This window comes from Rhinatrema bivittatum, chromosome 6, assembly GCF_901001135.1.
Source record: "Rhinatrema bivittatum chromosome 6, aRhiBiv1.1, whole genome shotgun sequence".
Classification (NCBI taxonomy): Eukaryota; Metazoa; Chordata; class Amphibia; order Gymnophiona; family Rhinatrematidae; genus Rhinatrema; species Rhinatrema bivittatum.
In genome coordinates this window covers 245,079,569-245,094,667 of record NC_042620.1, presented here as the reverse complement: position 1 = coordinate 245,094,667, position 15,099 = coordinate 245,079,569, and the positions used below count along the sequence as shown (strand labels likewise).

The 15,099-nt window shown below is 43.5% G+C and overlaps 1 protein-coding gene across 3 annotated transcripts in view; it reads right to left on the bottom strand.

Moving 5' to 3' along the window:
- Nucleotides 1-15,099, bottom strand: part of LOC115094054 (sodium- and chloride-dependent neutral and basic amino acid transporter B(0+)-like) — a 556,325-nt gene that overhangs the window by 337,150 nt on the left and 204,076 nt on the right. For all 3 annotated transcript variants that reach the window (XM_029606707.1, XM_029606706.1, XM_029606708.1), the window contains exon 7: nucleotides 7,043-7,183. In XM_029606707.1, coding sequence (XP_029462567.1) covers nucleotides 7,043-7,183 — 141 coding nt within the window. The remainder of the gene's footprint in view (nucleotides 1-7,042; nucleotides 7,184-15,099) is intronic.

The following is a 15,099-nucleotide window of genomic DNA, read 5'->3' as shown; positions in this document are numbered from 1 at the left end:
GTGGAAGTGGAGGGAATGCATATAGGAGACCGGTTGTACCTGAGAGGGAGAACGCATCTCTTGGTTGTGAGTGTTGGCTGCGAGTGAGAGAGCAAAAGTTCTCTACTTTGCGGTTTTGAGGTGATGCAAAGAGGTTTATGTGAGGATTGTTGCATCCGTGGCTGCTCTTCGCTCTCGCTCCACCCTCTTTACCTCTGTGGCGACTCCCTTCGGGCTTGATGGACGGCTTGATGCCACAGCGTCTCCGTGCCGCCTCTCTCCGGTGTCCCCGGACCGTCTCAACGCTGCGGATCCGCCATGTTCCTGATGACGTAGGGTGCGCGCACCCGCCGAAGTATGTACCAGCAAGGGTGCGAACCTTAGGGGCATCCCCCTGTATTGACATCATCCGCTTCCAACATAAAAGGTCTTCACTTTCGCTAACAGATTGAGTTAGCAAGGACTACGACTCGGACTACAGATTCGTCCAAGCTACTCTGCCTCCTCGGACTTACCAGGGGTACTCGCTCCTCGGGGGCCCTCACTCTCTTTTCTCTATTTCAGATTGCCCCAAGCATCCTTCTGGCTTTTGCCATCACCTTATCTACCAGTTTGCCCATCTTAAGATCATCAGCTAAAATCACTTCTGGATCCCACTCTTGTTTTGTGCACAGAACTTCACCCCTTATATTGTACTGCTCCCTTGGGGTTTTGCAACCCAAATACATGACCCTGCATTTTTACATTAAATCTTAGCTTCCACATTTAATACTGTCTGATGCTTCTCTAGATCCCTCCTCATATTTTTCCACATCTTCCAAATTTTGATATCATCCACAAAAAGGCAATCCTTTCTTAAAGGTACTTCCACAATATCACTTATGAGAATATTAAACAGAACCGGATCAAGAACCGATGCCTGTTGCACATCATTGGTAACTAGAGATGTGCATTCATTTTCACAAATTAGACAATTTCAACAAGGATAACCCCAATATTGGAATATTGAGTCCGCTACTGTGGGGTTGAGGGACCACTCATGCGGCTGAAAGGTGCGACTCAGCTTGTCTGCCAACACATTGTCCATTCCCGGCAAGTAGGTGGCCCTGAAGTATATCGAGTGGGACAGGGCCTCCGCCCATATCTGTGCAGCTTCCTGACACAGGAGGTGAGAGCCTATTCCTCCTTGTTTGTTGATGTACCACATGGCCACCTGGTTGTCGGTTTGGATCAGGATGACCTGATTGGAGAGGCGATCCTGAAAAACTCTAAGAACATATCTGATTGCTCGTAGCTACAGGAAATTGATTTGGTGTTTGGCATCCTCTGGTGACCAAGACCCTTGAGTTTGCAGATTGGCAACATGTGCTCCCCAGCCAATGTTAGAAGCATCTGTTGTAAGGGTTATTTGAGGATCTGGAGCTTGGAAAGGAAGGCCTTGGAGGAGATTTGCCTGATTCTTCCACCAAGCCAGAGATAGGCAAAGTGGGTTGGTTATGTTGACAACAGCTGATAGTGGGTGAGATGACTGAATCCACTGTGACCCTAGAGTCCACTGCATGATTCTCATGGTGAGACGAGCCATGGGAGTGACGTGTACTGAGGACACCATGTGTCCTAGCAGGACTAGAAAGTGACGTGCAGTGGAGTGTTGTCGCGACTGCAGCTGGTGAGTGAGAGAGGAGATGAGGAGAGCTTGTTCTCGAGGAAGAAAAGCCTTTACTTTGAAGGTGTCCAAGTCTGCTCCTATGAATGACAAGGTTTGTGATGGGCCCAAACTGGACCTTGGGTAATTGATGAGAAACCCTAGAGAGATTAGGGTGTGCATGGTGAGGCGTAGGGACTTCAGAGCAGCTTGTTGTATGGGAGCCCTGATCAACCAATCGTCAAGCTAGGGGTAGATGTGGACACCTTGCATTTTGAGGAATGCTGCTACTACTATGAGGCACTATGGGGTAGATTTTATAAATTTACGTAGCCGCGCGTATCTTATAAAATCCGGGGTCGGCACTCGCAAGGGGCTGCACATTTGTGCAACTTGCGCGTGCCAAGCCCGGCGTGCGCTGCCTGTTCCTGCTCTGAAATGGCCCTATCTAAACCCCCCCTACTTTTGTTGGCAGATTTACGCCTGCTGAAAGCAGGCGTAAATCTGCACGCGCCAGCGGGCTACTGGCGCGCAATCACCCGGTCCCACCCCGAACCGCCCCCTGACCCCAGACACGCCCCTCCCTGCCCCTTTTACGAAGCCCCGGGACTTACGCGCGCACCGGCAGTCAATGCAAAATAGGTGCGCCGGCGCATGAGTGCCCTGCGCGCGTAAATCTGGCTGGATTTATGCGTGCAGGGCTTTTAAAATCCGGCCCTTGGTGAAGACTCGTGGTGCAGAGGCTAGAACAAATGGTAGCACTCGATATTGGTAGTCCTTTAAGCCTACAAGGAATCGCAGAAATTTGCGATGAGACGGAGTTACTGCGATGTGCGTGTATGAGTCCTGAAGGTCTAGAGAGCAGAGCCAGTCTCCCTTTTGCAGAAGGGGAAGGAGGGAACCCAAGGTTACCATCTTGAACTTTTCTCTTTGTAGGAACTTGTTTAAGGCCCAGAGATCTAGTATCGAGCGAACGCCACTTGACTTTTTTGGGATTAGAAAGTACCGAGAATAGAATCTGAGGCCCTGCTGAGAGTAGGGCACTGGTTCTATTGCTCTGGACTGGAGGAGGAGGGAAACCTTCTGTTTTAGGAGTGGTGAATGGTCGGATGTTCCCCACATCAGCCGAAGTGGGGAGTCCGATGGAATGGCAAGAAAGTTGAGATAACCTTGAGTTATTATGGCGAGAACCCACTGGTCTGTGGTGACTGAGTGCCAGATGTTGCTGAAGTGGCACAATCAGCCTCCCACTGGTACATGCCTTAGTGGAGTCTGAACGCTGCTCTCTAGCGAAGATTCAAAAACCAGATGCTGGACCTGGTTGAGGAGCTGTTTGCGGCTTTTGCCTGCGATGTTGCCTGGACTGGCCTTTCTGCTAAGGCTTAGTAGAGCAACCTTTGGATGGAGGAGGATAAGATTTCCTTTGGCGGTAAAAGGATTTCTTAGGCTCCTTCCTGAATGTTTGTTTTGCAGGAAATTCAGAAGGGAGCAAGGAGAGTTGGCAAAGAGTCTCATTGTGATCCTTGAGTTGTGCTACTGCCTTTTGAATTTGCTCACCAAAAAGATTATCTCCAGTGAAGGCAAATCAGATAATCTGTCCTGGACTTCAGGCCGCAGGTCGGACGACTTTAGCCAGGCCCACCTTCTTGCAGAAATGGCTGTTGCTGAGACCCTGGAAGCGGTGTAAAAAATGTAATAGGCAGATCGTATCTCATGTTTGCCCGCTTCTAAACCCTTTTGAGCTAGGGCATGTAACTGTTCTTGAGACTGTTGAGATAGAGACTCAGCAAAGTCTTGTATTTGTTTAAAGAGGAGCCTGTTGTACTGGGTCATATAAAGCTGGTAAGAGGCGATGCGGGGTATAAGCATTGCCTCTTGAAAGATAAGGCGGCCTATAGCATCCACAAATTTTTGTTCCTTTCCTGGAGGATAGGAAGAATGAGGCTTGGAAATCCGTGCGTTGGAAGATATTAAAAATTTAAGATGGCATTCAAAATTTATTTGCTTACCCGTGCTTTTAATATTGTATAAATACAATATAAATATCTCTAACATGCTAAAGTGAACTTATGCAGTATTTTTGCTGACTTTCTCTGTTATCCCTATCATAAGGTATGTTACCTTGTGAATTTTTCTGATTTGGCAAAAGTCTCTTTTGTTAGCTTTGTATAACATGACATGGTTTCTATGAAATCCGATTCAAGAAGTGTATTATTCATGTTTTGTTTTATTACTATTATGTATGTTTTTATGTATATCGCCTAGGCCTTACAGTGTTAGGCGATTAATAAATTTATTAAAATGAAATGAAATAAATGAAATGGATCTTCAGGCTTTCTTTTGGGCTGACTCAACAACCACTGAATGGTGATCTAATTGGGACTTCAGGAAACCTGAAGTTGACTGGACTAGGTATGTGGTGTCAGCAGGCTTTGTGGGGTTAAAATCATAGGGAGAGGGAAGGCTGCAGTTCAGTTGGTAGGCCTGGGAAACCGTGAGGTGACAGGAACCAACCGAAAAACAGGGCAAAGTACTCACCGAGCATCGAATAAATGTACGTGAAGGGAGTCCCGTGTAGGGAAAAATTATTTGTGAAGTAAAACTTCAAGAGTTTCCGCGAGGAAAAGTTGTGAGAGTTTCTCACAGAGCTCCTGACCGCGATGCTAACTGCCGCACAGAAAAAAGAAGACTGAAGGGAGACACCTGTGGTCACAGGGATAATGGCATGTTGAGCATGCTCAGTGCACTCAGGGTGCCAGTGTCAGTCAAAGCTTTCTAGAAACTTTGACAGAAAGGTTTTCCATGTCAGGGCTCCATCCACTGACGTCACCCATATTAAGGACTACCATCCTGCTTGACCTGTGAGAACTGGCTGCATCTGGTTCCATGCATGACATACATACAGGTTATATCATAAAAAAACAAATAAACAATTGTGTCTCCAACTGCTGGATGAGGGGACTAAACCCACATGTTCTTGACTAGTGAAGCAGAAGGACAAGGAACAAACTATTGCTATTATTTTATTTATTTATTTGAAAATTTTATATACAGACGGTCGTTGGGAACATCTCATTGGTTTATATGAAAACATAATGCAGCGAAGAGGCTTTACATAAAACAAAGAACAATGAAAAGATAAATTTTGGGCTAACGGGCCACCGGGAGGGAGAAGAACTACAATATTAAACAAATTTTATATCGAAAACTAAGTAAACAAAATGTATATGAATTTTATACAAAAACTAGGGAAGCAGGTAAAATATTACATGCAAGGGAGATATTAAATAGGAACAGGACCTGTCAGATGTTCTAAAGTGTTTTTCTCATTTTGTTTCTATGGGAAAATGCTGAGTACATTTGTCCCCTAGAAGTAATCATCTCAGATGACCTGAAGGTTGCCACTTAATGTAATAAAGCAAATGGTAAAGTTAACTCAGTACATGAGTAGTAGAGATGTGAATCGTGTGATCGATCGTCTTAACGATCGATTTTGGCTGGGGGGGGAGGGAATCGGATCGTCGCGGTTTTGTTGTTTTTTAAATCATTTAAATCGTAAATCGGGGGAGGGCGGGAAAACCGGCACACTAAAACAACCCTAAAACCCACCCCGACACGTTAAAATAAATCGGCAATACGGCCATACGGCCGGCGCCATTTTGCAATACGACCCTAGTGCATGAGGTCGCTCCCGGACCCCCGCTGGACTTTTGGCAAGTCTTGTGGGGGTCAGGAGGCCACCCCAAGCTGGCCAAAAGTCCCTGGGGGTCCAGCGGGGCTCCGGGAGTGATCTCCTGCGCTCGTGACGTCGGGGAATAGGAACCAAAATGGCGCCGGCGCTACCTTTGCCCTGTCATATGACGTGAAGGGCAAAGGTAGCACCCATTTCTATTAACGCAGCCGTGGCCCGAGAGTGGAAGATCACACAGGGACCCCCCCACTGGACCCCAGGTAATTTAAAACATTTTGGGTGGGGTTCGGGAGGGTGGGGGATTTATTTTAAAGGGTTGGGGTGCGTTATAGGATTGTTTTAGTGTGCCGGTTTTCCCGCCCTCCCCCTTCCCCTCCCCCCTCCCCCGATTTACGATTTTTGACGATAAATCGAGGGAATTCCTATTGTATCGCGCCTCTAACGATTTTTGATGATTTAAAATATACCGGACGATATTTTAAATCGTCAAAAAACGATTCACATCTCTAATGAGTAGAGTTGTCATCAGCTGGAAGAAAGAGTTAATTATGTCCTTGTACAGGCTATTAGTGAGACCCCACCATCTTGAGTACTGTGTTCATTTCTGAAGGCCATACCTTCTTAATGACATTGAGAGAATGGCAGTAGTTCAGAGGAAGACTATGAAAATGAACTGGGCCTCCAGTACAAACCCTACACAGAGAAACTTAGGATATTCAAAATGTACTCACTGGAAGAATGAAGGAAAAATGGAGATTTCATAGAAACATTCAAATATTTATCAGACTTCAATACAGTATAAGAAGATTCCGTTTTCCATAGAAAAGGAAATTCAAGGACAAGGGGTCATGATATGAAGTTGGAGGGAAGGAGAATTAGAGGAAATATGAGGAAATACTTCTTTACTGACAGAGTGTAGATATCCAGAATAATCTTCCAGCACAGCTGGTAGAAATCAACACTGTGCTAGAATTTAAGCTTGCTTGGAACAAATATAAATGCAATGGTAAGAACAGAGTTACAAGATTGAATAAGAGATATGTGTATGTGGGGGGCATAGGGAGGAAGGGTTTTTAGTTGTTTGTTTAATAATTATTGAAACGTATATGCTTCTCTATCCAGGATGGCAGAGGACCAAAGAGGAAAGACAATGAAGCAACTTCGATAAGAAGTGATATTCTGTAGGTGGTCAAGCTTGTATGGCTCAGAGATGGGATATATCTTTAGCTACAGCAGACTAGGTGGATCAAGTCAACCATATCTGCAACAATCTACCATATTAGTATGCAAATTATGGGCACTACAAGGGATCAACACAAACTATTTACATCCCCAGTAGGTGGCCACATGTTGTGACAACCAGAATCATTGAATATGATAAATAGATTCTGATTTTTCCAGCAAATAAATCCCTAAAACATGACTGTATTAATAATTTGACTTCTGGTGAATCATATGTAAGTAGTTTAGGATTCAGCCTCCAGCTCCTGAAGCCATGATGCTGAACTTGCTAACAACTATGTGTGACATAACAATGCAATTCCTTAACATTCAAACTATTTTACATTTTCCTGTGCAGATTGTATTTTTATTTTTGTTGTTCCTTGACTTTTTAGTCTGTTGGTAAGTAATATATTTTAACAAATAAAATAAATAAATAAGTAAAACATTAATTACATTTTTTTAATAAAGGAAAATCCACTTCATTACCGATGGCTGAAACTTACCTCTGCTTCTTTTAATTTTGAAATATCTGATTGTGTTCCAATATAATAGTTAATGCCATCCCCAGCACCTTCAAGGGTAATGCCTCGTATAAGAAGGATAGTCAGAACAATATACGGGAATAATGCTGTAAAATATACTACCTGTCAACAGTGCAGAAGACATCTAAGTTAAAGAAAATTGTTTTAAAAAAAAAAAGTCTTTGTCATTTACATTTTTGCAAATATTGTCTATACAATAATGGCAGTGGAAGTGCAAGACTTATTATGTGACTCAATAAGTATAGTAACTGATGTTGCCATATCCATGTAGACTAATACATTTGTTTAGAAGCAAAAGACCATATTCATGGGAATACTTACGCTTATGTCCAGAAATGATTTTTAACACACAAATAGGAGGAATGCTGCTCTCCAATTATTATCCACACACAAAGAAAGAGAGCAGAAAGAATCATACAGTCCAAAGATTCGTAGTGTTGCAAATTAGGAAATTGAATTCCTTGCTTTTTTTTCATAAGCGGCTACTCCAAAAGCTCAATACGATATACCGTAGTTTTCCACCAGGTCCCCCGATATGGACCATGTTTCGCTTAGAGCTGCGTCGGGAGGGACTGAACACAGTGTTTAATTTCAACCACGTGGACTTGACTTAAGAAGGTGTTAGCAAGCCTGACGTTGTGTAACTTATATATGAACATTTTTGAAGAACGATGGCTTACCCACCACCCTTTTGACAGTCACCTTGTCATCTGGAAATGATTCACTGATGACATTTTCGTCCTGTGGAGAGGTGATGAAGACATCTTCAATTCTTTTCTACAGTGGTTGAAGTCCTGTAATGTCAATTTGAAATTTACTGCTGAAATTCAATGTGTGTCAATTTCTTTTTTGGACATAAAGATTACTATGATTGATGGTAAATTCATAGCCTCTCTATTCCGTAAGACTGTGAGTTCTAATACATACTTGCATTTTGCCAGTGCTCATCCCAGGAACTTTAAATTGAATCTTCCCGTGAGCCAGTTTATCCAGCTAAGACGCCTATGTACCACCTTGGCTGATTTTGAGATCCAGACTAAACTACTACATGAGCGTTTTCTAGCTCATGGCTATCCACGGTCAAGTGTTCGTAAAGCCTATCTGCTAGCAAAATTTTCTCAATGAAAGTGGCTTTTTCTTCCACGCTCTACAGATTAGGGATGTGAATCGTTTTTGAACGATTAAAATACAATACAAATGCCCACGATTTATCGTCAGGGGCATTTGTATTGTATTGTTAAATAGGGGGTGGGAAAACCGGCACACCAAAAAAACCCTAACACCCACTTCGAACCTTTAAAACAAACCCCCACCCTCCCGAACCCCCCCAAAATATTTTAAATGACCTGGGGTCCCGGCGCGATGATCCCGGCACGATGTCCCGCTCTCTGCCCACGGCTGCTGTGAAGAGAAATGGCGCCGGTGGCCCTTTGCCCTTATCATGTGACAGGGCAAAGGTAGCGCCGGCGCCATTTTGATTCCTAGCTCCCGACGTCACGCGTCCAGGAGATAGCTCCCGGACCCCCGCTGGACCCCCAGGGACTTTTGGCCAGCTTGGGGGGGCCTCCTGACCCCCACAAGACTTGCCAAAAGTCCAGCAAGGGTCCAGGAACGACCTCCTAAACTCGAATCGTTTTGCCGTACAGCAAAATGGCGCCAACCGTACGGCATGGTCGGCGCCATTTTGCTGTACGGCAAAACGATTCGAGTTTAGGAGGTCGTTCCCGGACCCCCGCTGGACTTTTGGCAAGTCTTGTGGGGGTCAGGAGGCCCCCCCAAGCTGGCCAAAAGTCCCTGGGGGTCCAGCGGGGGTCCGGGAGCGATCTCCTATGCTCCTGACGTTGGGGGACAAAAAAACAAAATGGCGCCGGCGCTACCTTTGCCCTGCTGTCATATGACAGGGCAAAGGTAGCGCCGGCGCCATTTCTACAACGCACCGGAGGTCCGAGAGTAAAAGATCACACCGGGACCCTCCCTCTGGACCCCAGGTAATTTAAGGCATTTTGGGGGGGTTCGGGAGGGTGGGGGATTTATTTTAAAGGGTCGGGTGGGTTTTAGGGATGTTTTAGTGTGCCGGTTTTCCCGCCCTCCCCCAATTTACGATTTACACGATATTTTAAAAAACAAAACCGCGACGATAAGATTCCCTCCCCCCCCAGCCGAAATCGATCGTTAAGACGATCGATCACACGATTCACATCTCTACTACAGATGACTCCTCCTGCCATACTTGCGTTTTACCATATTCTTCTGATGTTCATGAGATTCGAAAATCCATTCTTAAATACTGGCAAGTATTACAAACTTATGATATTTTTCAAACACCTCCACGGATCACCTTTTCACGGGCTACTAATCTGAGGAACATGTTGGTGCGATCAGATTGCTCTATCATTCCTGATTCAAATGACATCATGAAAAGATCACATCATCCATGCAATAGTTGCTCAGTATGTGCTTCTTCAATGACCATTCAGGATTCATTGGTTTTGAAATTGGGTTATAAAATCTTTTTGAAATACAAAACCACATGTATTTCCACCATGGCGATTTATTTAATCCGATGTCCTTGTGAGTTGCTCTATATCGGAAAGACCAAACGTCTTTTGAAAACTCGGATGATAGAACACAGGTCCAATATAAAACGTGCCCGAGTGAATGAACCCATGTTATCACACTGCATGGAAGTTGGAAATTGTTTTAATGATCTCTCCATTTGTGCTATTGATCACATTCCAATACATTTACACATAGGAGATCACGAACTGTTACTACTACAGTCCGAGCAACGTTGGATTTACAGACTAAAATACTGTTGTTTCACATGGGTTAAAACACTGAACTGGATTTACATGTGTTCTTGGAATAAAAGAGCATTTAAGTTTGATCTTATATTCCTGACAGTGTTCTTGGAGAACAGGAAGAAGTGTCATTGATGTTTTGCATTTCAGTGACATCACACGAGAGTTGGACATTTAAAGAGATGTAAGCCTCGGCTTCAGTTCCTTTGATTTCTGTGAAAAGTTGATCGAGATGTAGTGTCTATTTTGAGATGGTAGCCTTTTTGAAATCAAGATAAATATTTTTTCATCTTCATTATTGGTGAATTTCTATAATGGTACTATTATTATCTTTAGGTTAAGACTCTGTGTTTAAAGATGTTCGCATGTCCCTGAGGAAGCTGTGCTGCGAAACACCGGCCGTGTTGGGCTGTTTGTGAATGATAGCAAAGAGTCTACTTTTGATATACTCTGAGGACAGAGGACACTTTTATATTAATATATAAACACAAAAAAATAATAAGTTTTTTGAATTAAAAAGATTTTTTGGAAGGTGAATGATTATAAGACCGGTTGGTTTCTCTTGAAGTTTACACAATGTCAGGTTTGCTGACACCTTCTGTTAAGGCTAGACTTAAACATATTTTTGGTTTCCACTTTTTTGTTGCGATTTAGTTGTTGTGGTTAACCACTGTCTCCCCTTGATTAAGCTGTGTATCACTATACCAAGTCATGGAATCTGAAACCATTATTCCTTTGAAGACTCTCAGTTTTTCTGACACTGATCTACAGGCATGATTGGATAAGCCATCTTCCTTTTCATCATCTTCAGACTTGTCTTCTCATCTGACTTACAATTTTTCACTCTACAAAAATTGATACGCCGTTCTGTCGTACGACACTACAGGCAGACACTCTATTAGAATACTGCCATGTCCAACGTATCCCTCAAGGTCTTCGCATTTTTAAAGAACCTCATTTATATAAGGAAGATGCCGAATTTATGTCTGACTGGAATGCTGTACTTAATAAATACAGCTTAGATCTTATGATTTTAATGATTAAAAAAGCCCAATCTTCTGTGATTCTTATACATGAAGAAATTGAAGTAACTAAGACTATGTTGGCATCAACAATGGAATCTGATAAATTTGCCATTCAGATGAGATTAACTGAAGAATTGATGGAAAATTTTTGATCTGATTTGAAGAAATTCAAATTTGAAAAATTTTGCCGTAATGAGCGTGATTATAACAAAGGGTTTGTTTACCCATGGATGACTAAGAACAATACCACTAGATCAGGGGTCGGGAACCCATGGCTCGCGAGCCAGATATGGCTCTTTTGAGGGCTGCATCTGGCTCGAAGACAGTCGCCACACTTTCCCGCTGACCCAGCTGCTCCCCGGTCCTCCTCCGCCCGGGCTTAAAATGCTGTCAGCCCAGGCGGAACGCGGCAGGACAGTTGGAGTCAGCGGCACCGGCGTGCTCTCTTCTTCCCGCCCCCCCCCCGTGGCCCGGAGGAGGAAGTGGAGAGTATCGGGTGCGTGCGCGGCAAGAAGAGGCCACGCTAGTGCGCTCGGCATCGGCCCAAAGAAAAGAAGACTGCAGCGCGGCTCGGAGGAAAATGAAGAGCTTCAACCGCGGCCGATGGGACTCCGCCTCCGCGAGGGCTGAAAATGAAGAGGTTAGCGTTGGGAGGAGGCTGCTGCTGCCACGAGTTCCCGGGGTGGGGGAGAGACAGAGTGAATGAGCGAGCAAGCACCCCGGGAACTCGTGGCAGCAGCAGCCTCCTCCCAACCCTAACCTCTTCATTTTCAGCCCTCGCGGAGGCGGAGTCCCATCGGCCGCGGTTGAAGCTCTTCATTTTCCTCCGAGCCGCGCTGCAGTCTTCTTTTCTTCGGGCCGATGCCGAGCGCACTAGCGTGGCCTCTTCTTCCTGCGCAGGCACCCGATACTCTCCACTTCCTCTTCCGGGCCACGGGGGGGGGGGGGGGGGGCGTGTGTGTGTGTGTTTTGTGTGTGTGAGAGATTGCATGTATGTGAATGATTGAGAGCCTGTACATGTGAAAGAGAGTATGTCTGTGACTGAGAGCCTGCCTGTGAGAGAGAGAGAGCATGAATGTAAGTTTACCATTGGGAACCTGTATGTGTAAGTTTGTGATTGAAAACCTGTTTGTGTGAAAGAATATGTGTGTATGATTGAGATCCTTTGTGTGTGAGAGAAATCATGTGTATGTATGATTAAGAGCCTGTGTGTATAAGTAAGAGAGAGATCATGTGTGTCTGTGTGTGATTTAGAGCTGGTTTAGGTGAGGGAGCATGTGAGTATGTGATTGAGAGCCTGTGCTTAAATGAGAGAGAGACCATGTGTGTCTGTGTGTGATTGAGAGCTGATTTAGGTGAGGGAGCATGTGAGTATGTGATTGAGAGCCTGTGTGTAAATGAGAGAAAGAGAGGACATGTTTGTAAGCATGTGAATGAGAGTCTGTGTGTTAGAGAAAAAGACAGCATGTATTTATGTGATTGAAAGCCTGTGTGTGTGTAAGCGTGAAAAGATAGACAGCATGTGTGTAAATGTGTAATTAAGAGCCTATATAAGTGAGAGAGAAAAAACGTGTATATGTGAGTACTGAGAGCATGTGTGTATAGGTGTGTCATTGAGAGCCAGTGTGAGAGAGAGTGCTGGTATGTGACTGAAAGAGGAGAAAGTTCCAAGCAAACCACCCCACCTCCTGCTAATTCAGAACAATCTCAGGACACCTGGATATCAAACGTTCCCAGGTATGCAGAGCAAAAAAATTTTTGTATCCTTATTATTTTTCATTACTGGGTCTTTGTGTCTGCTATTTTGAAATATTTTGTTGGTATCTGGAAATGTTTTATATGAGTTTTTAATTATTGGATATTCCACTCATCAGCTGTTTCGAAATATGTTCTTTTTGTTAGTACAGTTTTACTGCTGATGATTTTATATTTCTTGATTTGTTTTATAAGGATGGGTGATGTTTCTTTTTTCCTTTGTTACACTGCATACAGAGACTCTGGCTTGTTGCAGTTTCCAATTCAGTTTTTTCTGCATGCTTCTTGTTATGTGTTTTGGTCTCTTTATTCTATGTTAGGTGAGGGACAGCATGTGATTCAGGTGAGGTTTTCTGCTGGCGTGTAGTTTCTGTGCAGGACTCTATAGCAGCCTGACTTGGTCCGTTTTCCTAATAGGAGATGTATTGGTGTCTTAAGGCCTGGTGTAATATTTTCAGAGACTTATTGTACTTTAAAAGTGTGATCTTACATAAAATGCACACATTTACTTGTATTTAGTTTTAAACATATTGTATGGCTCTCATGGAATTACATTTTAAAATATGTGGCGTTTATGACTCTCTCAGCCAAAAAGGTTCCTGACCCCTGCACTAGATCATCAAGACATGTCACGTTTGATTCAAGCGGCGATGACTCTTCTGGGGATGACGAGACACATTCCCTCCAACACAGAAATGATAATTCCTCTGTAGTGAAATCTTCCTCTTCCTCTTTTTTAGGCCAGAGCACACGCGGTTCTCGGCGACTGTATTACAATTGTTACAATTGATACCCGACGACTCCACATCAAGACAGCTTCGAACCTTCGATGCGAATCACTCACTTACAATATGCAAAGAATCCCTAGTTTTAAATCTGTCTTCTTGAAATTTATCATTTACACAACTAAAAATGATTAGAACGGGGATTATCCTCTGTCCCTACTTCACGAGCTGATAAATTCTCCTTGCAGGTGGCTCTGTTTCATTTTGTTTGAAATTAAAAAAAAATTTGAATCACATCCACCGTCCTTTGATCCATCCATTATATCCAACCCTTCGACATGGGTGCCTCCCGGTCCTGAGGAACCGGCCATTAAAGTTTTTTCTACCAATTGGTGTCTAAAGATATTTCGTCTGTACAGACTTCTTCATCAAATCAATCATTTTCCAATTTTTCATGAAATGAAAGAATTGCTCTTCAAGAACTACGTTCTGCAAAAGATTTAATTATTAAACCAGCAGCACAAAGGTGGGAAAATTGTTTTACAAGATCACATTGATTACGAGACAGAGATTTGCCATCAGTTAAATGACACTCGTTTCTATAAACACCTTGATTCTGATCCAACTACTGCAATACAACAATCAATCATTCAACTTGTTAAAAGTGGTACTCGATCTGGTTTTCTGACCCCTAAAGAAGCGAAATTTCTTGTAAAGACTCATCCCCGTACTCCTATTTTCTATACATTGCCAAAGATCCACAAGAATTTAGATCATTCCCCTGGGTGTCCGATAGTCTCCAGCTGTGGATCCCTATTAGAACCACTCTCCCGATTTGTTGACTGTTTTCTAGCACCATTTGTTCCATTGATTTCTTCATATGTGAGGGATTCATCTGATATGATCGTTTTTCTTGAACAACTAGAGGTTGATACCACCAATTTAAAAATGGCTACTTTGGATGTTGAAGCATTGTACACCTCTATCCAACAAGATGAGACTATAGAAATTGCTTATACTTATTTTGAGAGATGTCCCAGACCCCATCAGATTCCAAGTGACTTTCTATTACAACTGCTAGAAATAGCTTTGAAACAAAATTTTTTTCCATTCAATCAAGATTTTTTCCACCAAATTTGCAGGACAGCCATGGGGGCCACCATGGCCCCAGATTTGGCCAACTTATATGTGAACATTTTTGAAGAACGATGGCTTACTGACCACCCTTTTGACAGTCACCTGGTCATCTGGAAATGATATATTGATGGTGTTTTTGTCCTGTGGAGAGGTGATGAAGACATCTTCAGTTCTTTTCTATAGTAGTTGAATTCCCGTAATGTCAGTTTGAAATTTATTGCCAAAATTCAATGTGTGTCAATTTCTTTTTTGGACATAAAGATTACTATGATTGATGGTAAATTTGTGGCCTCTCTATTCCATAAGACTGTGAGTTCTAATACATACTTGCATTTTGCCAGTGCTCATCCCAGGAACTTTAAATTGAATCTTCACGTGAGCCAGTTTATCCACGTCAGGACTGCTACGGATCTCCACCAGAGTTTCCTCTGGCTTTGCCCTGCCAGGCATAGTTCACCATCTTTTGGGTCCTATCGTGCGTACTCCGGCTAAGACGCCTATGTACCACATTGGCTGATTTTGAGATCCAGTCTAAACTACTACGTGAGCATTTTCTAGCTCGTGGCCATCCACGG